Source organism: Falco punctatus (assembly GCF_963210335.1).
Source record: "Falco punctatus genome assembly, chromosome: 6".
Lineage (NCBI taxonomy): Eukaryota > Metazoa > Chordata > Aves > Falconiformes > Falconidae > Falco > Falco punctatus.
Window position 1 is genome coordinate 53,028,485 of NC_137585.1, and position 27,839 is coordinate 53,056,323.

The following is a 27,839-nucleotide window of genomic DNA, read 5'->3' on the forward strand; positions in this document are numbered from 1 at the left end:
AACCCCCCGCACAGCCCGCCCGCGGGCGGCACCGCGGCCCCCGCCGGGCACCTCGGCCCCCAGGGGCGGCCGGCACCCCCGGCCCCCCGCCGCCCCAGTACTCACAGCTGCACCGCCCCCCGCGGCAGCCGCTGGGGCAGCCGGCTCGGCTCCAGGCGGCTGCAGGCGACGAGGTGCCCGGCGCAGCGGCAGGGCGCGGGGCAGCGGGCGGCGGCGCGGCCCCACAGCAGCAGCGGCGGCAGCAGCAGCAGCAGCGCCAGGAGGGCGGCGGGAGCCGCGCGGGGCCGGCGGGGCATGGCGGGCTCGGGGCCGCCGCGCTCCCGTCCCTGGCGCTGCCTCACTGACGGAGCGGGGTGCGGCGCGACCTCCCGCCTCTCAGCGCGGGTGGCGGCTCCCGCTCATGCCCCGGAGCCGCCGCCAAGGGGGGAAGGCGGGGGCGGGGGGGTGTAGAAAAAAAGCGGAGGGAGCAAGCGGGATGGGGTCCCGCAGCGCCGCCGGCCGCCAGCCACTCCGCAAACTTTCCGCCGCCTCAGCCCGCCTCCGCGCGGCCGGGGGAGCCCCGAGCGCGGCCCGCCCCGCCGCAGCCCCCTCCCCCAGCCATGTGACAGCCGCAACCCCCGCCCGCCCCGCCGCGGTCGGGGGCGGCCGGCCGGCCTGGCCCCACGGGGCCGGGGCAGCGTGTGGGACGGTGGGCCGGGGCGCGGGCGAGCTGGCGTCGCGCCCCGCAGCTGCCGGGCCGACGCGGTGCCACCCCGGGCCCGCTGCCCGCTGCCGGGGGGGCGGACGATGGCCGCCCTCGGAGCACGGCGGGTGCACGTGTGGGCCCTTGCCGCCTTCCCCGGCCGCGGTGGGGGGGCGGCAACGGGCAGCGGGCCCGGCGGGCCGCAGCCTCGGGCCCCGGGGCCCTGAGCGTCGCCCGCGGCCTGCGCGCCGGGGCACTGCCCGTGCGGGGTTTCCCTTCACCGCCGCGGCCGTCGGGGCAATCCAGAAGCCGCTCCAGGTTCCCAGCCAAGCCTGGGGTCACTGGCATGTAAAAGGTGAGTTGAGGTTAACTCCTGCCTTCCGGGTCCTTCGCGGCTAGTCCAGACACCGTAATTAAGCCCATTATGTTCCCCACAGGATCCCGGTTCCAGAGGTTCAGGGAAGTGGGCAGGGCGTACAGATTCCACATCTCTGAGGTAATCTGTGTAATTTAAGTAAATACCTATTGTTCAAGTTCCATATGTAAACCCAGACCCTGCAATGGATTCAATTACTGTAGGCTTCGCATACCCCGCTCTGCCTCGGCAGACACCGGGCTGCGCACAGACCCTGGGCTTTCCTTCCCACCTCCGTGTAAGGTTCACCATGAAACTTGCAGATCCAAGGTTCACCATGAAACTTACACATTCCAAGGTTCACCATGAAACTTAAAAGTTCCAAAGTTCACCATGAAACTTACATGTTCCTTGCAGACATCCTAGGTGCTGGGAACCTGGAGCTCCGCTATCAAGATCTGTAAGGCTGAAACTTTGTCCCTGTTTTTGTTGATCCCATATGTATCTCGGGACACAGGTTAAATTAAAATTTTAGTCAGGAATCACGGATTTGCAAGCCAAGCAGGCAAGTCCTGAGTTGACTACAAACTTCCACGTGCCCCAGTCAAGGTGACTGTTTCAGGTGCGTAGGGTGTGCTAGAGTGGTGTGATGTGTTGTCAGCTTGTGCTGCAGTGACCACTGGTGCTCCTTAAGGAAATTCCTGTGGGAAAGCAAACAAACACTGCAGGTACGAACTTTTTTTTCTACACATCAAACAAGCAAAGAAACAAAATGCAGGCTAAAATTTAATTATTTTATATTTACAGGTTACTCTCATTTATTTATTGTAAATGAAAACTGCCTCAGCAGCATCGGCTGTCATAGTTTTTCAGTTTCTTTGCAGCTGCTTTCTTCCTTTCAAAAACGTTAGGGTGACATTAGATCAACAAAGCCTGTGAAACAATGAACTGTTCTAAACAGCCGGTAGGGCAGTGCCAAATTCAGGTTTTCAAAGCTATCCATCATTAGCCTTACCTGTTCCCATTGAAGTCAGTGGGAAAGTTCCTTCTGTTTCAGAAGTGCCAGCATTTGTTCTTGACAATGTTGTGTTCATATTTAGGTAAAATATGCCATACCTGCTACTTTAGTGAAGTGACCAAAAATTCAAGAGGAAGACCTTCATGTTTATATTGCTTCAGAGAATTATCGAGCACCTCACTAAAATTAAAATTGATTTAAAGTAACTAAGCCTTGTACTACAGTTCCCAAAGTGCACAGCAAAGGGCCTCTTATTTGGGAAAAGTGAGCTTGTCTTGTCTCCAGTGTTGGCAAAGGCAGTGATTCACGAGAGAGTGGCAACAGTCATTAAGTTGTCAGTTTTAACATCCAAGGGAAAGAAAAAATAGAAAAAAAGTATTTTGAACTTACTTTATCGTAGCAATCAATAATACACATGCTGCATATGTGAACTATGGAACAAGATAGAATCTAGAAAAAGAAAGCAGAAAAAAGGAGGTGAAAATGTTGACAAGAACTGGTTTTTGTAATTCTGAAAACCACTCATGCAGTCATGGGATATTGTGCCTTTAGAAAAACCTAATGCATATTTAGTGCTAATAATATATGAGCCTGTTTTAAATTAAGCAAGGTAAATCAATTCAGAAAATTAATCCATTTGTCTTTGCAGCTTCTTTTCTCAAAATACTCAATAAAACGTTTTAAAATGGATTATACTATGAATTCTAAAATACTTGTATGCTGTACTTTAGAGCCCATGACAGAAAGTCTTTCTTCCCACGGGGAGATTTGCTCTTTTCAGAAGTCTCAGGGACTGATTCTGTACCTGATATGAACGCAGCAAGTGCTGGAAGCTCCCAAGCCCAGGGGTCTGTCTTTTCATCTTTAGTTTTAGGTTGAGAGTGCACCATGACTGTACATAAGCAAATACAAATGTGTCCTTCACGTGTCTGGCTGGACTATATTTGCCCTAAGTGTGTATCAGAATGAGAGATGTCATGTTCCTCCATCCTATTATCTCTGCATGTAGCAAGGGATTTCTGCCGACCCTTGTTTGGCATCAGCATGTATCAGTGTACATGCATATTCAACAGGATTAAGGGACTGATTTGACTGAAATCCATAAAAAATAATAACACCACCTCCCCACACTTCAGTTCTGAGTTGGAATAATTCCCCATCCAGTTTTCCATGTAGCTGTGCAAGGAAGAGAACTTATTCATAGTGGTTACGCAAAGGCAGGCCCTTTTCCGTGGCAGTCTGAATATAGGTCAGCCTGAGGGGATGATGTTGAGGAGGGGGAAGCGGTGGCTGCAGAGGAAAATTCTCATAAAACTAGACCCTCAAGCTCTCTCCTTGGCTAATGAGATTAGTTTCCTTCACGAAACTGGGGAGCATAGTAGTCTGGGTGACTTGGGAGTGGAGGAAGGGAGTTGGCATAGTGAACTGTAGACCCTTCACTGGGATGTTGTGTGTTGACTAATGTTGTCTTTTTCAGTCCCTGATTATTTTAAATCAGATAAACAGGCGTTTACAGATTCAAGTCCAAACATATGCTGTTTAAAATATGCATTCACTTTAGGCAAAAGACACACCCAGAAGCTGTCTAAGTATGATTTTTCTACATATCATTAATGCATTGAAATCAGGCACTGCTTTCAAGTAACCTACCTCCAGAAAAGGTCAGCCTTAAATCAGGCTGGTTTTGGCAGATCATTGAAAGTAATTTACCTATTGGTAAGTTAAGCAAAACCAAATTAAGATACTATGCATTTTCTGTTCTGAGTAAAAATTAGAACATCTTTTATAACATCAATAACTTCAACATTTTGTTTAATCTAAATTAAGGGGGTTTAGTCAGTTTTTAAAGGATTCTCAAGCTACTACAAGAGAAAATTACATATAGATATATGTATTTATATATAGTTATATCTGCAGGATTTATATCAGAAGGTCCAAAGAAATGAAGTTACATCTGCTGAATTATTATGTCCATTAAGTCCACCCTGGGAATTAAGAGTCCCCTTATGTATTCCTGGATCACCAGGTAATCCAAATCTGTGTCTAGTATGCATTTCAGATTTTCTACTTTTCATGGGTAAATAAAACGATTTAGGTAGTGTTCAGCAGCAAAAAAGAGAAGCAAAGCAGAACAACATTGCTTGTGCCCTGACACATCTCAGTTCTGATAGAGTGAGATAGAAATCAATGGCCCATCTATCCACTTTCCTGTCAGTAAATTGCCCGATAGGAGTACTGGCAGAATTAATGTTCTGCCTAGTTATTCCTAAACTTCCCCCATTCCATTTCTAGTCAAAGAAGCTATGTAGGACTATCTGGGAGAAGGAAATGAGGAGTTCATCCTCTCAAGATCATCACTCCCTATTGCAAGTTCCCCAATTTAATCCATTAAAGAAGAAAAAAAAAAAAAAAGGCTAATAAAACTTTTTCTAAAGCCACAGCTGGAGAGAAAGATGGACCAGTGAGACCCATCTTGCTTAGAAAAACAGAAGTGGAGCAGGACATGGTTTTTGTGGAAGCTGCTTGCATACATGAAATAGCTTGCAGTAGGCAATAGGTTTTGCCTCAGGCAGCGATCTGAAAGTTTCTAGAGGGTCCCACAAAAAGTCCCTATTGGATGCAGAAGACCCTTTTCACTTCTTTACTTTGTGTGTGTGTAAACAAAAATTTGATCCAATATAATGGAATATTTTTCATGGAAATTAATCTAAATGCAAAGGTTTCCCACCCTCCTTCTGCCCATTGTGTATAGCAGTTGTTATTACTTTTAGTTTATAATAGCACTAAGACTTCATAACCATTGCAATTTCACTTGCATTAGAGTAAAGCAATGAAATGTTCTTAAATAATTTCTTAGTAATTGTGAATCTCCTGCTAGTGTGTCATAAGTCCATGGTGAATATCCTAAGGTGCATACAGCAATTTAATTTTGGTAGTAATTATACTTAACTTTATGTGATCCAACACTGAAACCATGAAAATCAAATTATGCATAATTTGAATGCACTGATTACAACCAGAAAAAACATATGAATTCTTTCTGAAAACTTTGCCTAGGGCAGAAAACGTTCAGCTTTTATAGAATTCTTCCAAACAGTGAATGTTTGCCTCCATTACAAATAAACTTAAACATCCTAAGGCAATCCACATTAGTGACAATTGTTAATGTCTTCAAGTCATGTCCTGCATGGGGCTAAGTGGGAAGTTAAGTGCATGATTGGACGGACAATTAAACAATCAACATCTACAGTGATGTAACTTCAAAGAGGAAAAAAGAAGAGTTAGCTTTATGTCATTAAGGAACGCTCAAGTTCAAATGTTGTCAATTTGAATAAAAATAAGTAGATGTATTTTCAGCATGGTGCTACTGTAATAACACCTGCCAGGTCTGTTCTACTCGTTGTTTTAGTTTGTTGGGTTTTTTAAAATAAGTATATGTTTCGTGGTAAGAAAGATCAAGAAGTGGCCAGAAAGGGAATCCAAAATAGATGCTCTGTCAAACCTAGCGGTGGCTCTCCCAGACAATAATGTCTTCAGTTCTTCCCTCCTCCCCTTCCTTAGCGTGGGGGTGCTACTGCACGTAGAGCTTGAACACATGTTCCCATCTGCAACAGGGGTGGAAGTTTCTGCAAAGGGATGGTCCGGGTGCTTAGAAGATATATCTACTTAAATCGTCACGGGCAGATGTGATAACTTTTTTGTCTGTTTTGCAGCCCCCCATGTTAAGAATTCACCACGGTTAGGTGTGTAGCTCTCATTGAAGTCAGTGGCTCAAAGGATCTCACAGTGAGAAATCAATTGGAGTTAGGGCCTAAATCTTTGAAGAATTAAGGTCTGATTGGCTGTTCTGGGGGGGGAACAAGCTGCAGCTGGGACTCATCTTGTGTAATTTTAGCAATTTGGAAGTTTGGTATCTAAAGCAGTTGTCTTGGTTTCTTCTATAGTCAGTTGAGGAAGACGTATCCAGACAGTGATTACTACCTTTCTAAAATAAGCAATCAAGGCATTTGGAATGAATCAACCTCTGGAGGATTTTCTCCGTTGACTAGAAAGAGTCTTATACCTAGTTTAGACTAGACCCTGGGTTTTTAGACGGTTCCCACTATGTGCCTTCAAACATACACATTAAGTAGCTAAATAGACTAATATGTAAGGGTATTTCTCAAACTTTTTCTATCATAGATACCTTAAATGTCGTTGTAACAGTAATAAGCAAAATTTCTCACAAATATGAATTATTGTAGGTTTTAGTTTTATTGCACTGCCTTAATAGTTTGCTTTGTTGTTGGCTGATATAATAAATTGTGTTAAGGATTTATTAGCAGGTTAAATCTTATCAGATTTAGTAAAACAAAAGGGAAGTGCTGTGCTTAAGTATCAGGTACAGATACAAAATCAGGACCCATAAAAGGATCTAGTAGTGCATCACAAACTAAATAAATATATGTCAACAATGAAACATCAAAGAAGGTGTTTTGGGGTATATCAGTTGGGATTTTCTATGTGAGAGAAAGAAATAACGTTCTGGTGATGAGTACTATATCCCATTTTGGGGGTCGGATATAAAAGGAGAGGAGTGGTGAGGAATGGAGTGGAGAGGGCTACAGAAAGCTGTACAGGCTCAGGAGGACCCAGTGTACTAGTTCTAACAAAACAAATACTCAGTGTCACAGCACAGCAAGCAGCACTTGAGATTTTGCATAAAGCTGTCCCACTGCCGTCATTGGGAAACCAGTAAGTCATAGCAGACTGTAACGTTGTCTGGACTTGCTCCCCCTTTGTGCTGTCTGCTGCCTGTTGCTTTCCCAATTATTTTATAAAACAAAATAAACAAGCACTGTCCCAGTAAGAAATTGGCCAAACACACATTGCATCACTTCCACAACTGCTCAAGTGGTTACTTGCAATAGCTGTGTTTGCCAATAAAGTCTGGCTTTCTGAGCCAGAGCATCAAAGAGCAGGATGGATCAGGCATCAGCAAACACAGCCTACTGATGGGGCTGGGCTGGGCACCAGCTATAGCCCAGCCTGAGTTGCAACAAACACCAGTGCTGTGCACCAGCTGGCCAGATTGGTGAACAATGGTCTGCAACATGGTCTTTGTATTAATCTTGTTAGTATGGAATTGGGAGAAACTGCAAGGGATACTAGTATGAACCCTGTTCGTGGCTCTGCCACTGTTTGGGAATTCTATACAAGCAAAACTTGTGTGGCTTCTTTTACATCTTTCTTTTTCTTTTCCACATCTTTTTCTGTGGCTTCTTTTACATCTTTCACATTCAGGCAACACAGTTTGGGAATCCTCTGAAATGCAGATGTCACCTTCCATTTGCTACCCACTAACACTGGGTGGTTGAGGTTTGTCCATTTCTTAATGGCCATGGCACTTCCTTTTGCCTCTCAGGGACTTTGTCGAGTGGGTTTTCTGCTAGGGTAAGCTATGAGAGCCATCAACACACATTTCCATGAATGTTGTCCGGTGTGAAGTTTTTCCTTTGTTGTTTTCCCTCCCAGGTTTGTAGCCTAGTCATTGCACCTTCCACTGGCCTCTCTACACTCTCCAATCTATCAAAGGAAATATTTAGCAGTGCAGAGTGTTATACGTGTTAAATCTTGAAATACTTCTCTGGTTGTGTGCTGTCATCTCCAAACAAGAAACTTCTGGTTCAGGGACTCTCCTTGCAGTTGTGTTCTCTATTGCTGTTGCAGCTTACGGAGAGGAAATAAACAGGATAAAAGGGTGCAATGCTTTAGCATTGCTACAAGGCAAGTAGCTCAGTGTACGGTTCTCTTTGGACTGTACCGACCTTAGTAGTAGAAAAAGCAACCTACCAGAGAGATGCCAAGAAGTGTCAGCATCCTACCACATCCTAGGTGGAAAGGAAGGCACAGTGCCTTGGCCCACATGTACAGTGTCAAAATCAAAGCAGTGCTACCACATACATGGTCAGGCTGGGCACAAGTCTGGCAGCCATGATTAAGAAACCATGGTTTTCACTGAATTGTAGATACTGGATAATTCAGTTATCCTTTGAGTGATTTATAATCAGAAAAGTCTCCATAATGTTGGCTAAGCTACTTCTATAGTATGAATTCCCCCCCCTTTTTTTTTGAGGTGGGAGGGGGAAGCTAGAAACTAAAATAAATAGGAAGAAGTTTGCTGATCATTTTAAACTTTGATAAAATTACATCTTATTTTAATCATAATGAAAAAAAATCTGCCACTAATATACCACGTTATCCACAGTAATATTTTTTCATTCTGATTTTTTGTTAGAAAAAACCTGCTAAGCACAAAATTACTTTCCTAGAATTCTGATAAAATCACACATACACTCACCAAGTACTACATGTGAGTAATATTTTAGTTATGCCACTGATGTCACTGAGATGGAATTAAAAGTGCTGAAATTTTCATTGATGGATATTTCACGGCAGCTGTGAGCAATGTGTTTCTCAGTGACTGTAATTCTCCCAGAGCAATGTTAAACCCTTGGACTTGTATCTTATTAGTAAAACAATACAATTAAAAAATAATATCAAAAGAGATCTAGCCAGGAAGCTTAGCCTTGTGTATATTTCAGTTTGTATGTAATCTCCTCAATTATAAATAAATGTGCTTTTTACATATATATATATGGCTGCATGTCATAAAAAATAAACCATGAAGTATGATAAAATAAAAACCAGTAAGAAGAGGGCATTCAAAGTTAAAACTAAACCCATAATCTCTTACATGGCTTTTGAATGTATGTTGTTGTCTAAAAAATGGCAACAGTTAAATATGAAGTGATAGGCTTTTTTTGAATTTTAAGTATAGCTGCCTGACTTCTTTTGCATTTTAAATATCTTAAACTTTAATGTTTTCCAAATACTTCATTGTCTGATTTATTTTCTTAAACATCTTTTCAAATTAGGTATATATTTAATTATAAAATACTTTAGACCAGCTCACACAAATGAATAATTCTACCAAAGAGGCTACAGCTGACTATTTTGCAAATGCAAACAATCTTTTGTTGTTATCATTATTTAGTGTTGTACACTGATCTCCAGAGCTGTAACAGACTATTGCAAAAAGCCCTGATACAGAAGATAATTTAAGCATCTATTTAAGAAAGTTTGGGCACAGAATGGAAAGCCCACTGTGGTGAGAACCCTTTTTGACCAGAACCCCTTCATGTATTAGGATCTGAGCGTGCAGACATTGGGTAAAGCAGACTTGACTACAGTTGGTGGGAAAGTCATTATACCTGCAAGCATTCTGTAAGTATGAGTGGCCCAAAGCTGTCTCTAGTTTTACTCCTTCAGCAAATCAGAATTGCCTGAATAGCCTTTAGCCTGTGGCCTAAGGGCTTTTCCATACCCACAGGCAGCTATCCAAGTGGGGAGGATGAGGGAGTGCAGCAGAATATCCCTGTGAAGGATTCCTCACACTGTTTTCTTAAGCAGCAGTGGCTTTGGATTTTCCCACCCAGCACACTGCCTGCTCAGACCTGCCCCTACTACCCTTTCCGTGGTGTGAGCACAGCTGCTTTTGTTGCCTTACAGGAAGCCAGATCGTGATTTTTTGTTGGAGTTATTTTTAACCTGGCTCTGTTCATTTGTTTGGTTTGTCATTTGGCCCTACAAATGATGCTGTGTGCCATAACATGAACAGGGAATAAGGCGCAAGGCATTAGGGGTCCTAGGTACACCCTAAGCCGTTGCCACTGAAAACAACATATCAAATAAATTGAGGCCTGAAGAAGCTGATTTAATGTGGTGGTTAATCTAGGGTTTGGGCAGTGAGTCTGAGATTAGCAATGTCACAGTCCCTTGAATTTAAAATCTCTCTCTCTTCAAATGCATTCAGTATTTTTTCCATAGATAATCTTTGTGCTTGAAACTCCCCTGGCTCAAAGGTTGTCTCCCTCCACTGGTTTAACTTTATCCTGGATCATCATGGATCTATCTGTGGTTCAAACAAAACTGGTATAAGATCCTAAAGATAGCATTAAGCATCATGCTGTCCAGTTTGGCAGCATACAGTCACATATTCACACTTGATCTGGCTCCCCTGAGCACTTCCATTTACTCCAGTAATGCTTAGGTCTGGTATTAACGATCATGGAACCTGCAGTACCAGAAAAACAAGCTCATTTTCATAAGCCTCACAGACATTTGTATTGCCAGTAAAAAACGTATAGGGGGCTCAAAAATTGAAAATTAGTTGAAAGCAAACCAGACGGTATGCACCAGTGCTTCTGTGTTAAGTTCTTCCATTTCTAGAGTTGTAGAAGCTTGTCTGAAGCCACAAAGTTTGCATGTATGGTACAATTATTTAATGTACGTATTTTTATCCTGTTTTTTTTTATTTAAATTGTGTGCAATTAATGCTCAGAACACCCATTTTTATATTGTGCCTGCAAATTCGTATATACACACATTTATATATACATATACACACAAATATATTTTATATGTACTTTAACTTTTTGCACACATGATATGTAACTTCATGTGCTCCGCGCATTTTTGTCAGGAGGAGTACGGTAGATTCCAAGCACAGCTGGTACAGCTTTCAACTGAGACTTATCTATGGCAGCCTCAGGCTCAGCAGCCTGGCAGGAAAACCTGCAAATCCTGCTGCACCCCACATACACTTCTGTCACTTGCAGTGCTGATAGAAACATCCTCTCTGCTGGGGCGTTAGAAGTTCCCAGATGAGGAAACTTTGCTTCACTCTTTCAAACTCACCAAACTGTTACAGAACTGCAATTTTGATCTCTTTGATGCTAAACTTGGAATATTTGTTATTGCCACACATACAGTAAATAAACATCAAGAAAAGGTGATGACACTGAAGCTAATGGTTGTTTTATTGCATGCCCTTAAAGAGGCTGTCATTTCTCCCCATCAGAATAATGCTGTTCTGTCCCGTAGTAAATAGCACAGTGCTATCTCATAGTGGCTAACAGTGACCTTAAATACAGTCCTACAGCTCCCACCGATTTGGTGAATTATTCTGCGAACATATTTGGTCCATTCCAGGAAATGAAGTAGAGCACTCAATACACTGCATCACGAAATCTGATTTATTTGGGTTTTTTAAATTGATCTGTCACAGATCAGGTTTTCAGCTGGAAACTTCAGGAAAGACCAGCAAAGGGTCTGAAGAGACATTGGAGAAAAATGTCCTGCAGGATGTGAGACTTGTATTCCTTGTTTTCATTTGTGGTCTCAAAGAATTTGTGTTATGTATGTTTATAATTGATAAAGACTTCAAACACAAGAGAGGACAGCAAATAACAAGTGTAACCTGGAGATATTTGAAATAGAGACAAGAGATAATTTAGGCCTCTGTTCTGCAAACAGTTATACACATGCTTAATTTTAGGAGTGTAAGTGCTCTTTTTAATTCCAGATCAAAAGTCACACAAAGGCATGGGAGTGGTGTTTTCTGAAGGAGGTTAATCATACAAAAATCAATCTATATAGTGAGTTTTATTCTGAAAGTTAGTTTGCAATAAAGGAGAATACTCTGAAGATAAGAAAATTAGCACCGAAGTAGGTGTACAAGTGAAAGATCAGGGAAGTACACTTCTGAGCTTACCACGCAGCTAACAAAAGACTCGATCCTATTTCACCCAGCAGGACATTTGACATTTTCCTTTCATTAAATTCGTATGAAGAGGTGGTTGTGACAAGCCATTTAAAAGTTAAGAAGCCTTTGCAAATAATTATGTTTACTTGTAGGAAAGAGGCAGAGTATTCCTATGTGACATGGAATAACAATTATAACTGGGCTTTTTAAAAGGTATTTATCTGCTATTTATTTGCTTTTTGAGGTTGCCTTTGACTGAGAGATCATAAGAGGCTTTCAAGGGCCGTTTCCAATGCATAGTACTAATTAGAGCTCCAAAGAGCAGGCCTATTAGCGCTTACTTTTGCAAAGTGCGAGACAATTTGAGATGCTGAATGCTCTCGGTGATTTGTCATTTTGGGGCATTACGGAGCCCGCGGGTGTTACGAATATCCGAGCTCTAGCACAAAGCGGCTGTCGCGATCCGTGTGGGTGTCGTCGGGGGGCGATAGGCGCCCGGCTGCGCTCTCATGGAAGTCCCTGGGTTGTTTGTTGCCTGCTGCTGGGAGAATAAGAAAACCCCCTGAATAAAGCGTTCAGCCAGACAGTATAGGTAGAGAATAAATGTGTTACTAAGCACTTTTTCCATTCTGAAAATAATTATGTTTGTACAATTAACCACACTTCAGCTATTAATCACTTTTGATTTTTCAAATTCCATTATATACCAGCAAGTAAAGACATTCCCTTTACTTGGGAAGACTTACTCAAGGGTCTTCACTATTTAAAAGCTGATTAATCAGCATATTAAAGGACACTAATCCTTCTAGAAAGCCTCTTGGTAATTAATTACTTTTTCAGACCGTCATTGGCAGCTTCAAGTCTTTTTATTCCTCTGAGCTCCCTGCACCAAAAAGCTTTTGGTATGTGAAATGTTTGCACCTTTTCACATTAGCTGAAAGAGGTAATAAAGATGTGTTTTAACTAAACAAATGGGAGACCTGTTGTGAAGGCTTAAGATGTTTATCACCTAAGAAATAAAATAAAAAAGGTCTTCTAACACTTCTCTTTAGATGTTACTTCAATTTTAAATTAATTTCGGAAGACTGCAAAATACTGGAAGAGAATAGAAAGAGGAAATTAAACCTAGAAAATTTTTTAAGTCAATGGGTTGATTGTCACTGTAAGGATTTTAGAAACTGTGAACTTGTAAAAAAACCTTTTTTTTTCTCCTTAAGGGATAGAGCAAACTGGAATAAAAACAACTGCATTTACATACTGAACGGAGGCATGATAAAACCAGTTGCACTTGAGGACTGCAAGGGCTTGACCCCCGTAGGTTTAAAAGGAACCTCTAGTAAGAGTTATTGAGGGAAAATACTGTTATGGAAACCAATCTTATCTCTGGTTGTGCTGGTGGGAAATTGCCAAATAATCCGTTACTCAAATGTTTTGCTTTCCACCATTCTACCACTGAAAGGGGAGGACCTTGTTTAGGGGAACAAGGTTTTGTATTTAAATAATGAGAAGAGAACACACAAACTTTTGGTAATAGAATCTTAAAAAAAAAAAAAACAAAAACAAAAAACCCAACCAAACAGCACCACCAGTTAAATGGAAATAACGGGTATCAGTAAGGAACTTGCAGTGCTTCAGTTTAAACTGGTTTATTTCCTTTTTTCTCAGCCAAATATTCCATTAATCAGACAGAAGATGATTCCAGGGAAAAGAATGGAAAACAGATCGTAAATCCTTGAGTCTGAAGGATGAATTGTGAATAGGCAGATGCCCATTTGCTTCACGCAGGTTTTGTGAACGCTCAGACTTTTGAAAGGATGGAACTCATGCAAGGACTAAGGACCATGTGCTTTAGAGACAGTCATTTGACAGGAAACTTGTCAAAGCTGAACAAAATAGATGTAAATCCTCCACCAAACATTTTTTTTTCCTTCTTAATGAAATAAGCAAGAAAAGTAACTTCCTTTGCTGTTTCTGAGTTGAAATTCAGTAACTAAAGTGCTAGTACATGTATTTTCAAACTAAACAAGACTTATTCGCCAAATGTGATAATTTTCAAGCCAAGGCAAGTCAAAGGTATAAAACAGCTTGAAAAAAGGGCTTCATAGTGGATGCAAACCTAATTACAGATACTCTATTGCCTCTCCAAAATAAACATATAATAAAAGAATAAGTAATAAATACGTAGTAATTACCCCATACCTGCATATAATAAATCAGGTATTTCAGTGCAGTGACTGATGGCGGTCTCTGGGAATCATGTAGCCTGTGGAGGTGTAAGTTTGTTTCTGAAATAATTTTGTCAAATGTCAATAGCAATAAAAGGTTGTGCTTTGTGTTTAGACATAGGTACGTATTTTGAGATTCTTTGATTCACAAGAATGAGGAAAGCTAGTGTCCAGCTTAGAGCCTGTTCACTGTGTTCAGTGTAGTCCCTGCAACATGGCCACGCAAGCTGGCTGCCACATGCTAAGATCCCCCAGCAGCTCTGGGTTGCAGCCAGGTAGAGTGGCAGCAAAGTTATCTGTGCTCCAGGCTTTGAAGCAGGCATTCCCTCTTCCTTGGATTTTACAGTGGAAATATGTGGGGTCAGTAGGGGAGGCTCCTGTGGCTAGCAGATGGCTCCCTCTCCTTCTGCTTTCCATCTCTAAAACTTTTGTTATCCAAAGGCAGGAGCTTCCACAGAGTGAAGAGACATGAGGTCATGGAGAGACTATAGATATCTGTAGACAGATCCAATAGGTCTCAGTTCTCTCCCTTACATAAGCAGAAAAGACTGTCTTAGCCTCAGGCAAAAATATGTTATAAATTGATCAAAATTTTATGTACAGAAAAGTAAAATCTGCATTTTCAAAATAATTTTGAAAGGGAACTACTGATATCCTCCTTCTCCTCCCTCCCTCCCTCTCTTAAAAACCTTTAAAAAAAAAAGCAGCACATACTTAGAAGTGATGTATAGAACGAAGTCACTCTCTGAAAAAAGGCAGAGTTTATCTCTGTGCTTTAAGATAAGTAAGGACATTGTTCCATATATATTTTCTAGATTATGAAACTGATGAATGCAGCTTCCATTCAGTCATGCAAGAAAGACCTCAGTACAGAGCTCTAGCATGTAAGTAAAAACTCAGTTTCCAACTGTGCCATTGACTTCAAATATACCTTTGAATAAGTGATTTAGGCCCATAGAAGCAGTCAGGTACTATAAATTAAAATTAAATTCCTAATCCCAAACTACTGTTATAAAATTCCTGCCTAGGTTTTGGTTACTGGAATTCCTTGGTGCACGCTGCACACTGCTTGCAGCAGCATGCTAAGAACTGGTACTTATTTTGTAAGCAGTTAATTCACCAAGCAAGGATTCAGAGATTCTTAAAGAACACTTTCTTGTAGACAAACATCTGCATCCAACGTTTGAAAAACTTATGGTGACTTTCTTAACCATTTCCCTGCATCTGTTGACATTTTCTTCATTGATTTCCACATTTGGTTGCTGTAAATCTGCCTCAGTGTAATGTAAATCCTAATACACATATAAACAATTGACTCTGTTTCTTAAGGAATACTCTCACACTATTTGTTTTCACCTTTGGATGAAGAAGAAAAAGCGCTTGCTGCCTCCAACATGACCATTGGAACTGTCTTGAGAATCTCTGGACAGACCCAGAAACATCCTCTTGTAGCACTAATGTAAAGTATGAGGTCTGGATTGGAGGTGTTTCCAAGATGCTGTTTTTGGAGCATGCACGTCTTAATGCTGATCCTTTTTCAGAGAAAATATAAACAGTCCTCATTGCATACTTTTTATTACATATCCCCACGGAGTTAGTATGAGCTCAGCATGTACTTCTTGAACAGCTTTGTGGCAAGGAAACCACTCTCCACAGTTTAGGAAGCAACTAAAGAACAGTTCTGGGCTGTATCCCTCCATTTGAGTTGTACATATAAGTTCACTTCATAACTACTGTGTGTTTTTTGTGAAAGCCTTTCATGACTTGCTGGGGGCAGATAGCAGCGGTGTGCAGATGTTCTAGGAAGCTATCCTTTCCCTTCATGCCATCATGGTTTTACTAGACTTCTCTATCTGTTTGTTTGGATCCCATTTAATGTAGCCTCTGGCTTGCTCTTGATGTTGTTTGCTGTTATCTGATGTCGTTTGCAAGTCTTGCAGAAAAATCAAAAGCATTGAGTGTCACCAGTCATTGAGATTCTTGTTACATTCAGATCCTGGCCTTGGCCTAGCTACATATGAGAAGACCAGTCACTGGTAACTCTTCGTTGCTTGCCTACTGCAGGGCAATCTGCCATGTGACTCCCATGTTCTCTGTTCCAGTGCAGCTTGGGCTTCCGCATTCCCCCATTCCTTAAGAGCTGTACCCAGATCTGCTGGCCTTGCATCTTTGGATCATTATCATCCCCCATCATTTACTGTTTTTTTGTTCTGTCATTCATTCTTCTGCTAGAGTGTATAAGGAAAACATTGTTCTTTGATGAGTTTGATAACCACTGTGACACTCCAGGATGTCTTGCAACCCTGTCTTTATTTGCTTTCAAAGCACCTATTAGATGATAGTTTGTGCCTAATTTCCCAATTGACACTGACTGATTTGTGTTCAACTGCAGGGCATGGAGGCCTGTTGTCTCAACAAGTCAGGTTTGCTACATTTTTTTCAAAGATCAAAAAGAGAGTCTGCCTGAATTTGTGTGTAAGCTGAGAATCAGTCCATACAAGTAGAAATTATGATAGGGAAGTGCAAAGAAGCAGTAAGAAACTCTTGGTCAGCGAGGTGTTAATGGTCTCAACACAATCAGAGCAACCCATTGACAGACTTTATAAGCAACACAGACTTTTTCACCAGTGACATTAGTTTTGCCCTCCATCCAGTCCACTTCCTAGAAAATGGAGTACTAATCTGTTGCTATCTTGTAGTTTCTGTAACTTTTAATCATGAAAAGATCTATTATAGATCTCCTAGTTCTGTTGACTGCTGGACTGTGAATATTTTTTCATAGATCTTAGCATGCTACTGATTTAGCATTTCTGCTTGTAAAGTAGCTGTTCACCCAGTTCATCTCAGGCATACCTCTTTCTCCACATGCGATGAATGCATTTGTGTCAACTTCCAGATACTCTGGAACTACTGCTTTATACCTGCCTTTTTAAACAAAACTGTCTTGTAGCTTTGTGTGTAATAAAGACTAACCTCCTGAGGCATTTGCTCCTCGAGACATGGCTAGCTCTGGAGTATGAAATTTTCTACTGTCTGCCATTCTCAACACTTTCAAAAGAGAAACAAAATTATTGCATTTTGCATATATATTCTGTTTTATAGAGCTGGAAGAATACTTGTCTCCAGAAGGCATGCCTTGATGTGTATCTCTTGTCATTAGTAATGCTGTTAGTGAGTTGTTCCTTATCCCTGCAGCATAACGCTAATGTTTCAGTAATGAGAACTGTGCTTAGTCTTGCAGTATGCAGTGTTCTTTTTTTGATGGTTACTGGTGATGAGACCACCTATCCCACTAACTAAACTCTTTCCAGAAAACATGACCTTGGGTTTTCATTCGGTGCTAATGGTGCGCCAGGCAGTGCAGTTCTAGCTGTCCTGTAGGGATTGTGTACGCTGGGACTAACACTTTGCTTATGTTCCGTTCTTATGCCTCTGTCTGCTTTTACACTGCATAAATAACTGCCTGAAGGATACATTGATTTCTCATAGGTAATTGCAGTATCTGAAAAGATACATCGCCACAGTCTGTTCTTTATTTTTCTTCTGGGCACTGCACTCATGGCTTTCTATGTCTCACTGTCTAACTGGAATCTGAACATAATTTTCCCCGAGTTTGCTTTCAGCCTGGTATTTCTACTTTAGCACCCGTGTAGGCATCTGCTGAAGCTTGGTGCTGTTATCATGGGCTGCTTCTCTCCATACCTCTCTCCTCCAGTAATAAGAATGTTCCTACCTGCTGTCCTGATTCATGGGAGTCCCCTTGATGCCTGCTTCAGTTTATAGTGAACATCTTCTCGGGCTGGGATGATGCCCATAGGCATTCATATCAAGTGCTACCGGCCAAGAAGTGTGGGAAAGGTTGTCAGATGGTGGGGTGGCTTATCTGGCCTGACAAACAAGAGCCCATTCTTGATGAGAGCTGGTCGGAAATTTTCCAGTGAAACTTGCTTTATTGGAAAATATGGGAACTGCTGTGTATCACCCAGGTGGCATGTCTGCTCAAAACTGAAGGCAAGAGACCCACCACAGAATAGTCTGGCTGGTATCACATCAATGGAGAAGAATATCCTTCATACCCATGCTTTGCACAACTAGTTCTTTGCGCAATCCTGTGGATGTCTGAACGACAGGATGACTAAATACTCAGTCACACCTCTTCAGACCCTCATGGTGCAATTGCTCAGATTTGTATAAGCATTTCAGGAAAAAATCCAGAGCTCTTACGCCGTGCTTACCTCTCACAGGTACTGGCTGCCCTGCTGTTTTCTTTACGCTTGTTTTGATCAAAACCTCCATGCTGAAAATCTCCCTTTTAAAAGCTTTTCATTAAAAATTAATTTTCTCTCTCAAGAAAGATCTGAAGCTGTATTATATTTTCTTAAAATTATCTCAAAATCCTGGATTAAATCTATCAGTGCCCTCATCACCAGATGCATCGCTGCTTTCTAAATTCTCAATATGACATTAAGATACAATGGAGTTCTGGTTTTCATACTTTCAATTATAGGTCATATATTTTCTGTCTTTGTTTTGCTTTCCACAATATGGAATTGTACCATCCTAGCCAAGACATTTGCAGTCAGTCTGTCTCTGTCTTGTGGTCTTTATCCTTGCTTATTCTCTAGGAATAACTTCAAACTGCAAATTGAGGAGGGAAAGTTGGCTCCTTGATTGAAACAGTTTGTGTTATTTCTACAGATAGATCAAGAAATCTTATTTGATAACAGTAATATTTACTGATGTCATCACTCCTAGACTGATCCATAATACTTATTCTTACATAAATCATGAATTTATAAAAGGTACTTTCTCTGTCATCTTCTAGAATATGAACCATTGCTGATGGAAGCTCAGGAAAACCAAATACAGTGGAATTTTTGAATCATGCAGTAAAAATATTTTCTAATTCCAGAGGAAAGAGGCAGAAGTACCTTTACTATTGTGTATGAAACTCTAACATACTGCAGTAACGATGCAATTTTTCATGCAGGATATGTTTCCAGGACTTTGCTCTCTCCAGGGGTAGCTGCAGTTCTCAGATGGAACTGACAATTTTAATTTTTTTATATTTTTCTGGTTTTGTTGTTTTACTTAATGCAGCTTATATAATAAATAATAAAATTACTTATTCCAGAAAAGAAAATATTGTCTCTGTTTCCCTGTGGAAAACATAACACTTCACATTTTCTTTAAGTTTGGAAACACTGAGCTGTTATTTGAACTTGTTTAATAAAGGGGAATTTCTGATACTGGCAGAGAATAACTCTGGAAATATCTTTCTCTCTGCAGTAATCTTTAAAGATTTAAATTGCTAAAGATACTCAATACTTTCAAAGTACCATTGGCATTTTCACTTTTCAAGTTTCCATTTGTGCAAATATGAGAAAACGAAGGAATGCATTTTGCTGCTTTGTTCCTTTGCAGAATTTCAGTGCCTCTTTGCTTCAGCTTGTTCTTTTAGCTCTGTTTGCCTGTGTAACTTAAAACTGAAATGGAAGTGAATGGTTTGAAAGAAAGATATTTGCTTAACAGCTAGTGGCTCCAACTAAAAAAATCTGCAGTGTCGCATTACTATCACACAGTGGGTGAGGCAGCTCGGGTCTGACTGCAAATCTTATAAAGCATTGGATACTTCTTGTTTAAAATAGATATTTTCTTGAGTCTTCTGCTGTGATTTTGGTAATATTTTTTGTGCTTTAGCTTATGTTTTCCTAAAGAAATTAAGTTTAGGCAGTCCTCCTGCATTTTTGTCGGTCAGATCATTCCCTATGATTTTTGAACTTATATGTTTTAACCAAGACAGAGGATGAGCAGGTTATATGCCACTAAGTTTCCAGAAAATAGGCAGAAGAGAGGGACCATTCTGAGTGGAATGAAGAGAACGGTTGAGGTAGTGGTTTACATTTAGTAGATACATGAGAACTCACACAGAGCAAAGCTGTTAGACACTGTTAGAAAGCACCCTCTGAGATGGAGAACATGGCATTTGCCTTCTTCAGTTTATAAATTTACAATATGGTCATCAAGTCAAACTCTAACAAGAGTCAACAGGGAAATATAAGCATTCATGGAGCTAGACTGCACTGATTTTGTTGACTAGATTGCCACTAATCATAGGGAGTGCACTTTTGTCCCCATTTTCCCTGCTTTAGTTCTCATTGCAGATGTATTCCAGGAGTGCACTCAGGAGGCTTCCGTTATTTAATGGGCATTTGGTGCACAGGACCAGACTAGAAGTAGTCCAAAATAAAGACATCTGAAATGCATGCAGCACCAGCTTGCGTCTACTGGTCCATACTACTTGCTCATGTCATGTGCATGTAGAACACAGGGTTTTCTTCAACAAATGACTGCAAAGGTATACTTTTTGTGCTCTCTTTATGGCTAGATCATGTCAATTTATGTGTCATAGTGTTTTTCTGTGTTCATTCTACCTAGAGTCAGGCAAATCAACTGTAGTTACACTCAGTATTGGGGTATTTTCCCATTTTCTATTGCTCTGCTGCAATTGCTATAGCAACAGAGGGTATGTTAAAGTAGTCCAGTTTAAAGGATGTTAACCTCTTTTTTGTGTCTAAATGAATTTTATGGTAACAAATTTGAGGTCTATTTATTAGAACTGTTCCACTATTGCTACTGTAACAGAATAAAAACAAATGATTCTAGTATCAAAAGTCTTTAGTTATGGTGCCGAAGAGACTTTCCCCACAATAACAAGTCTAAGATTTTTTATCTTTTTCATTCAAAAAGAGACCCCAGGTATTTTTGCAGAGCTGAGTTTTGAGTGTTTGAAGTATCTAGCTTGGGTATGATTTAAAGCTGCACAGGTAGGTAGGTTTAGGTAGAAGCCTAAATCTGTTACAGTTAATGTAACATCTTAAAAGAGTTACTCAAATCACTTACATTAGCCTCCATTCTCATACAAGGAACATATGATGGAGAAAGGACCGTCTGGCTCATAAAGTCCATTCCCTTGCACGCAGCTGAACATAGATTTACTCAGTTCCTAGTTTCCAAGTCCTCAAATTTTTGTAGAGTCAAATGTTTAGGCTCTTGAGGAATTGGTGACCTGAACTTTCACTTCTTTCTGTGTAGGAGATGCAGATGCATAGTTGTCTATGTGTATATCCACAAGTCTGGTATGATCCAGGCATGGGTCACCAAGGCTTTTCTTGTTGGTTACTGCCACTGGCAGCATGATGTCAGGGTATACCACACAGCAGTGGCAGCTCTGCGTGCTGTGCCTGCATGTATAATAACTTCATGTGTGACTCACGGATCATATCCGTACTACAGCTTGATTTGTGCTGTACAGTGCAAAAACCCCATACTTGCAGGTTCTTTGATGCAAATTTATGACTCCACACATTTCTAAAGAGGAAAAGAGTCACCAGTACAATTTAGAGCAAAATATGGTTCTTTGCCCTTGGAGTAATAACAGAATGGCTTGTGTTTATAAACTCTTGTTTGGGAAAGTCTGTTGCATTAAAGATTAAGTTACATATCATGTGAGTAATGTTCTGCATATTCCAAATACACACATGGACTAGTAAGGAAAATCAGTGAGCAATTCAAACAACACATTATTTTGACATAGAAGATCCACTGGTAGGAATGACAAAGAGGTAAATAGCTAATTCTTTTTTTTTTTTTTTTTTTATCATAGAGCTTTTTTGTTTCTCCTTAAAAATTAAAATGGGGAAGGTTAAATCACTGGCCTTGAAAAGTAATTAGAATGTAGAATGAAAAAGAATATAGGGAGAAAATAATAAAAAAAAATTATTTCTATTTTCTGTTCTGAAATCTTCATATATTTCTCTATTATTTTCCATTTTTCATTACTGCTTTTTCCTGGAATAACTTCATTTGACTGTATACCACTGATGAGTCTATATTGCTTTCACTGATACAGCAAAAGGTCAGAGATATCGGACACCAAATTCACCATTTAGACTGTTCGCTTCACTTGCTGAGTCCATTTATGTGGCAATCTCACCACATGCACATTGTGTGGTTACAGGTAAACAAACAAGCTCCTCTCTAGGTCAAAACATATGTTCAATTAAGCTTGTATTTCAAAATAAAGTATGTGTTAATCCTTTATAGCTTTTTAATTTAATGTTGGTTTAGTCAGTTAATAGCTTCAATAGTAAAAAAAAGAGATAAATATACGTGGCAAGACTGGTTAACATGAAGTCATGAATACTTTTGGAAACTAGCTTTGGAAACATGGACTATATTGTAACTGAAATTGTTCTTGTGCTATTCACTTCATTTACTCTGAAAATGAAAGCCTTAAAAAAACCCCAAAACATAGTAATTCCTCCTGCCTGTATAAAATAGACTTAATCTTCATCTCTGAACACCCTCTGTTTAGTACAACCCTAAGAAATGGCCTGAGAAACTAGTCCTGTATTTTCCATCTCAGGAGGCAGTACAGTTGTGATGAAATAGAATCAGCTCTGTCATTGAAACTGTTTCTGGACTCTTTGCATTGTGAACTGGAGTGAGGACTTAAGCCATTGAAAAACATGTTGAAAAGGTAAAGTAAAAAACCTCTCCCCAGATTCTGTATTGGATTTCCACCTTAATTTCTAGTCTACCTTAATCTACCATATTTCTTCTGTCCTTGTCTATCCCAAAATCCATCTCCCCCTGTCACCATGACCCTATCTCCCTACATGTTATTACCATGCTTCTTTACTTATCTTTTATCAAGAAAATAACGTTGTGGTTAGCTTCTGAAGGGTAGAACCACTCAAGACATCCTCTGTATGCATTTTGTACTGGATGCTGCTTGTCAGGTCCTGTGCATTCCTTTTGGTTTCAGCTGCTGCACTGTTTTCTTTCAGGATATTGAAAGATAATGCCTGATTCCAGCCCTCTTCACTCAGGGAAAAATCTGAGCAAGTTGAGTTTCCTAGTTACTGCAGATCCAATGTCAGAGAAGCACTGAAGTCACAAGCTCTTCAATACCCAAATATCCAATACGCAAGCATTTAATGGAATGCCAAATGAGAGTAAAACAAGCTGGATTTATCCTTTTGATTAGTGTGCACTGACATAAGAAACTGGATTGAAAAGTTCATTCACTTTATTGGATGAATTTTCACAACATCTAGCATGTCTCATTTCAATGTGTACAGAATTACCTAGATTTTTAAAGATTTCCTACATGTCAAAGACTTACTGACAATAGTGAGAGTGGGTAGGCACTGACCTATCCTGGTAACTTCTTCTCTTCCTTTCAGAACCTTAGTATTTTGAAAATCTGAATTCAGATATTCCAGTAAAGCGTATTTGTCCATATGGCTATTGGCTTTTATCCTTGTAATCTGGCAAACATATTTTAAATATTATTTGCAGTATTTTGAAGGGAAATGGGATGTGTAAAGCAATGTTTCAATGCTCAGTGTTTTCAGTGTTTGGAATTGAAAGGCATAATTAGAGGTGCAACCCCAGATTCATATCAAAGCCCAAATTCTATGTCAAATATTCTGAGTACTTGGAGAATATTGAAAAGACTTGTTCTTTGTAGTAATATAGAATTACATTTCTTTTCTATGCAATGCAACAATGATATTTTAAAGGAAGAACAAGTAGAGATTCACTAATATTCAAAATGAACATGAAATGTGAACTGGCAAAATCTATTAAACAGATGATAGAGCAACCATATATTTTACTTAAACGCTGTCACTGTATGTACTAGACTATGTGTTTAATTCATGGAAACATTAATTACAGTGCTAAACTTCTCCTGACAGGCAAAGTATAACAAGTCTTCAAATAATAAAACACACCTAATTTCATCACAACCCCTTTTCTATAAACAATTGCATGAGTGTGTCTCCAGAAATACAGTCTCATCTACATGGAAACCTAAATATTTAAAATTAGAATCTCTGTTGAGAGGGAGGGTGACTGTGAAGGGACTTGATCTACAGCTGCTGTTTAATACTAGCCAACTTAAATCTTATGCCAAAAATGTCTAGTGTTTGTTTTCTTCTGTGAAGAAGCAGATGATCATACAGATGATATCCAGATGATTAAAAGGAAGCTGAATCTGTATCCTATCAAAGCCCCTCTGAAGCTCATCCATAATTTCTCCTTTCTCCCACTATGTATACTTCTTTCATGTGCAAAAAGTTACAAAAGTCTCAGACAAGCCAGAGACTATTCATTAAACAAGAAGAATACACTAGTGTACCAAAACTGAATCTCTACAGTACATTGCTAGGTGATCGCTCTCTGATACAGCTCCTCTCAATGACAATTATCCTGTGTTTTATCCTATTTCATAAATGAACCCAGAAACAGCAGCTGATACAAATATCTTTATGGTCTAGGCCAACATGTGTAATATTTTAGCGTTTACTAAATAATAGTGCATTTATAGCAAATTTGTTTACCAGAGAAAACTTCTTTATGAGGCCTGTTTTCAAAGACCAAAACCTTCAAATCTTGTTATGTCAAAGACATGAGATTTCTGCAGTGGAGAACAGATTTTTTGAAAAATCGCCTTAAAGCTATTTTGAGGGACCATAATACTGATTTAGCACCTTAGAATAGCCCCTGCATACCTTCTGTGCAGAATAAGCACACGCCAGTTGTATTTTTATTTTATAAGTTTTAACAAATTCCACTTTAGAGCTTACAGGAGACACTAATTTTATGCAATTTTAGTCACCTTCAGTGTAAATAGCTGTGCCATGCTTCCTTTATTGAAATAGGCAATTTTAAAGAATGGTTAATCTCACCTGGTTTAGGCAGTTACTTTAGGATGGGATGAATTACTCTTTAGACTCTATTGACCATATAGTCAAGATTTCAAATTATTATAAAGGGAGCTTAAGCACATAGATGTCCCACAGGCACCTCAGTATGATCAAGTGATAGATTTTAATGCACACTGCATCCTGTCCTCCATCACCTGACCTCACAGGAGAAATAGAAAAAAAATCCCTCACATGATTTTATAAGCATCTCTCACATGGGTAAAGGCTGAGGGAGCTGAGACTGTTCAGCCTGGAGAAGAGAAAGCTCAGGGAAGGTCTTATCAATGTGTACAAATATCTGAAGGAAGCGTACAAAGAGGAAGGAGTCTGGCTCTTTTCAGTGGTGCCCAGTGACAGGCCAAGAGGTGATGGGCACAAACTGAAAGACAGGAGGTTGCCTCTGAACTTGAGAAAACACTTTTTTACTGTGAGGGTGATAGAGCACTGGCAGAATTTGCCCAAGAAGGTTGTGGAGTCTCCATCCTTGGAGACATGCAACCAGCTCTAGGTGACCCTGCTTGAGCAGGAGGGTTAGACCAGATCACAGAATCATTTCAGTTGGAAAATACCTGTAATGTCATCAAGTCTAACCATTAACCCATCACTGCGAAGTCCAACACTAAGCCATGTCCCTAAGCACTGCATCTAGACTTTTTTTGAATGCCTCCAGGGACAGTGATTCCACCATCTCCCTGGGAAGCCTGGGCCAATGCTTGGCCACCCTTTCAGTGAAGAAGTTTTTCCTAATATCCAATCTAAACCTCCTCTGGTGCAACTTGAGGCCATTTCCTCTTGTCCTATTGCTTGTTATCTGGGAGAAGAGACTGACCCCCACCTGCCCACAGTCTCCTTTCAGGTAGTTGTAGAGAGCGATAAGGTCTCCCCTGAGCATCCTTTTCTCCAGGCTAAACAACCCCAGTTCCCTCAGCTGCTCCTCATCAGACTTGTGCTCCAGACCCTTCTCCAGCTGTGTTGCCCTTCTCTGGTGATGACCTTCACAGGTCCCTTCCAACCTCAACCATTCTGTGATTCTGTGATACTACATCTGGATTCTGTTAATGATATTTAAATAAGGATCTTGATGATTGCAGACTATTGAAATAATATGTAGGATTCCTGAGGGCACAATTTTGCTTCACAGAAAGTCCTGCTACCCCTCAATTTACAGTCTTTCTGCTCCTCTTGCATAATCACCGGTGTTTTTGCTCACTTGAGTAAGTAGTCTCTTAAATGAACTTTCAGCTTTCTCAGTCAGCAGCATGTTAAGCCTGCAGGGGGCAAAAAAGAGAATAATTTTCTTCTTGTTTAACTTCTTGAACTGGCTCACATGCATCCCTAAAGTGTCAGAGGTGTAAGGGAATTCACAGCCAATGGCAGAAAGTAGTTTTCCCTTCCTTTTGCTATTGTCTGCAGTGTCAGACTCTACCCTAAGAAGAGGAATAGATTAAGGAGCAACTGTGTAATTTTTCTGTACATTCAACTACATTCTGTGTGGTCAACAGTTCTGATGGCAGTGTATGGATCTAGCAAATGGCTATCAGCAATTTACTGTACCCACTGGTAAAAGAGCTTGAGGTACTTGTGATCAGTATTGTCTTGGCTTAATGTCTTGGTCTGGACCCATGTACTCCAAATCTCAGCCCTTGTTGGCTGGAATTTTCTTGGAAAACTCATTTGGGTAACTTCATTCATTACCTTCTCTAAAAATAATGTGTCTGGTTTTGCATGATTTCAGGTTGAAACCAAGTGAAACTCACTGGTGGTGATTTCGTTTTGCTTAGACCTCCTGGGTGCGTGTGGGTCTGTAAGCGGGAGCGGGGCTGCACGGAGCAGAGCAGGGCCGAATGGAACAAGCAAATGAGCCAAATAGGCAGCTCCAGTCTTGCAAAGGGAAACTGCAACTTCACAGGCAATTTAGCTAGTACAATTTATTCTAATTTATTACAGTAAACTACATATTAGCAAACATTAACAAATCAGGGGCAGATTTATGATAGGGAAGGCTACTGTGCTAATGAGTGGCCCCCTCATTAGCATTGCCTGCAGCAGCATATGCTCTCAGCTTTTCCTTACCACATTTTCCCATTACCATCACAGCAGAAACAAGGCTTTCATATCCTGTAATCTCTGACTGGGAGGAACCTTATTTGGAAGCTAAAGAAGGGAACTGGCAGATGGCTTTTTATATGGACTGCAACTCCGGTTGTTTTTATTTGGGCATTTACTTGAAGCAGCACAGGAGTTACTGGGTACTGGGCACCTCTCAAAATGTGGGTCCCAGTTGTGGTTACTGCTAAAGCCGTTGTAGCTTTTATGTGTTGCATTGCTGCTAACTTGCTGTGACTATCTACAGTTCTATTCCTCTGTATAGAAAATAGGGTTCCTAACGCTTACCTATCACAGCAAAAGATTTTTATTTTATAAGATTTTTTTCATTTGTATGTATTTTTTTTGTTAGTATATATCAAGTCTTTGCATTTTCAGCATTATTGTATCTGGCTTAAAGAGAGAGCAAGGGTCTGTGGCTTTCGCTGATTAATTACTGTAAAGCATTTGAAAACTTGGATTGACAGGTGCTATCAAAGCATAAAATATGATCAACATACCTTTAAATCAATAAAAGACCCAGAGTATCACAATTCAGTGAGTAAACAAACCTAATTGTTTGCTCTCCACTCTGCTGCAGTCTGTAAGTGCAGACTTAAAATTAATGTAGTATACTTTGGCCACCCAGCTAAAAACCACAAAAATCCATATAAAACACTTTCCAAATTCTTCAATGCCAGATTATACTAGTTAAGAAAACTCTTTCTATCATACTTCTCTCACTTTAAATGCTTGGTCTTTTATGAAGTACATAGCAATTTGAAAGGACTGGAGTGATTTTTCTTACACAGATTCATAATACAGTTGTTGATAAAACTACTCCTAAATGTATCTAATGGTAGGCTTTGTACCCCTGCCCCCTCCCCCCCCTTTCCTGGAACAACTCTTAAGGAAAACTTTCCATACTGAATATCAGCAAACTGTCTAAAGACAACACTGACTTTTTTGTAACCCGTAAGAACGTGATTAAGTCCTGGTTTGTAACAATCTTTTAATTAATTGTTAGTCCTTTCATCAGGCAGTCTGGGTTTCACTCTACAGACATGTGCAAAGTTCCTAATTTTATTTTTTTTTTTCTATTCAGGACAA

The 27,839-nt window shown here is 40.3% G+C and overlaps 1 protein-coding gene across 1 annotated transcript in view; it reads right to left on the minus strand.

Annotated features, from left to right (window-relative positions):
- Nucleotides 1–27,839, minus strand: part of LRIG3 (leucine rich repeats and immunoglobulin like domains 3) — a 77,386-nt gene extending 49,547 nt beyond the window's left edge. The window contains exon 1 of the mRNA XM_080392596.1: nucleotides 106–27,839. Coding sequence (XP_080248722.1) covers nucleotides 106–296 — 191 coding nt within the window. The 5' untranslated portion in view covers nucleotides 297–27,839. The remainder of the gene's footprint in view (nucleotides 1–105) is intronic.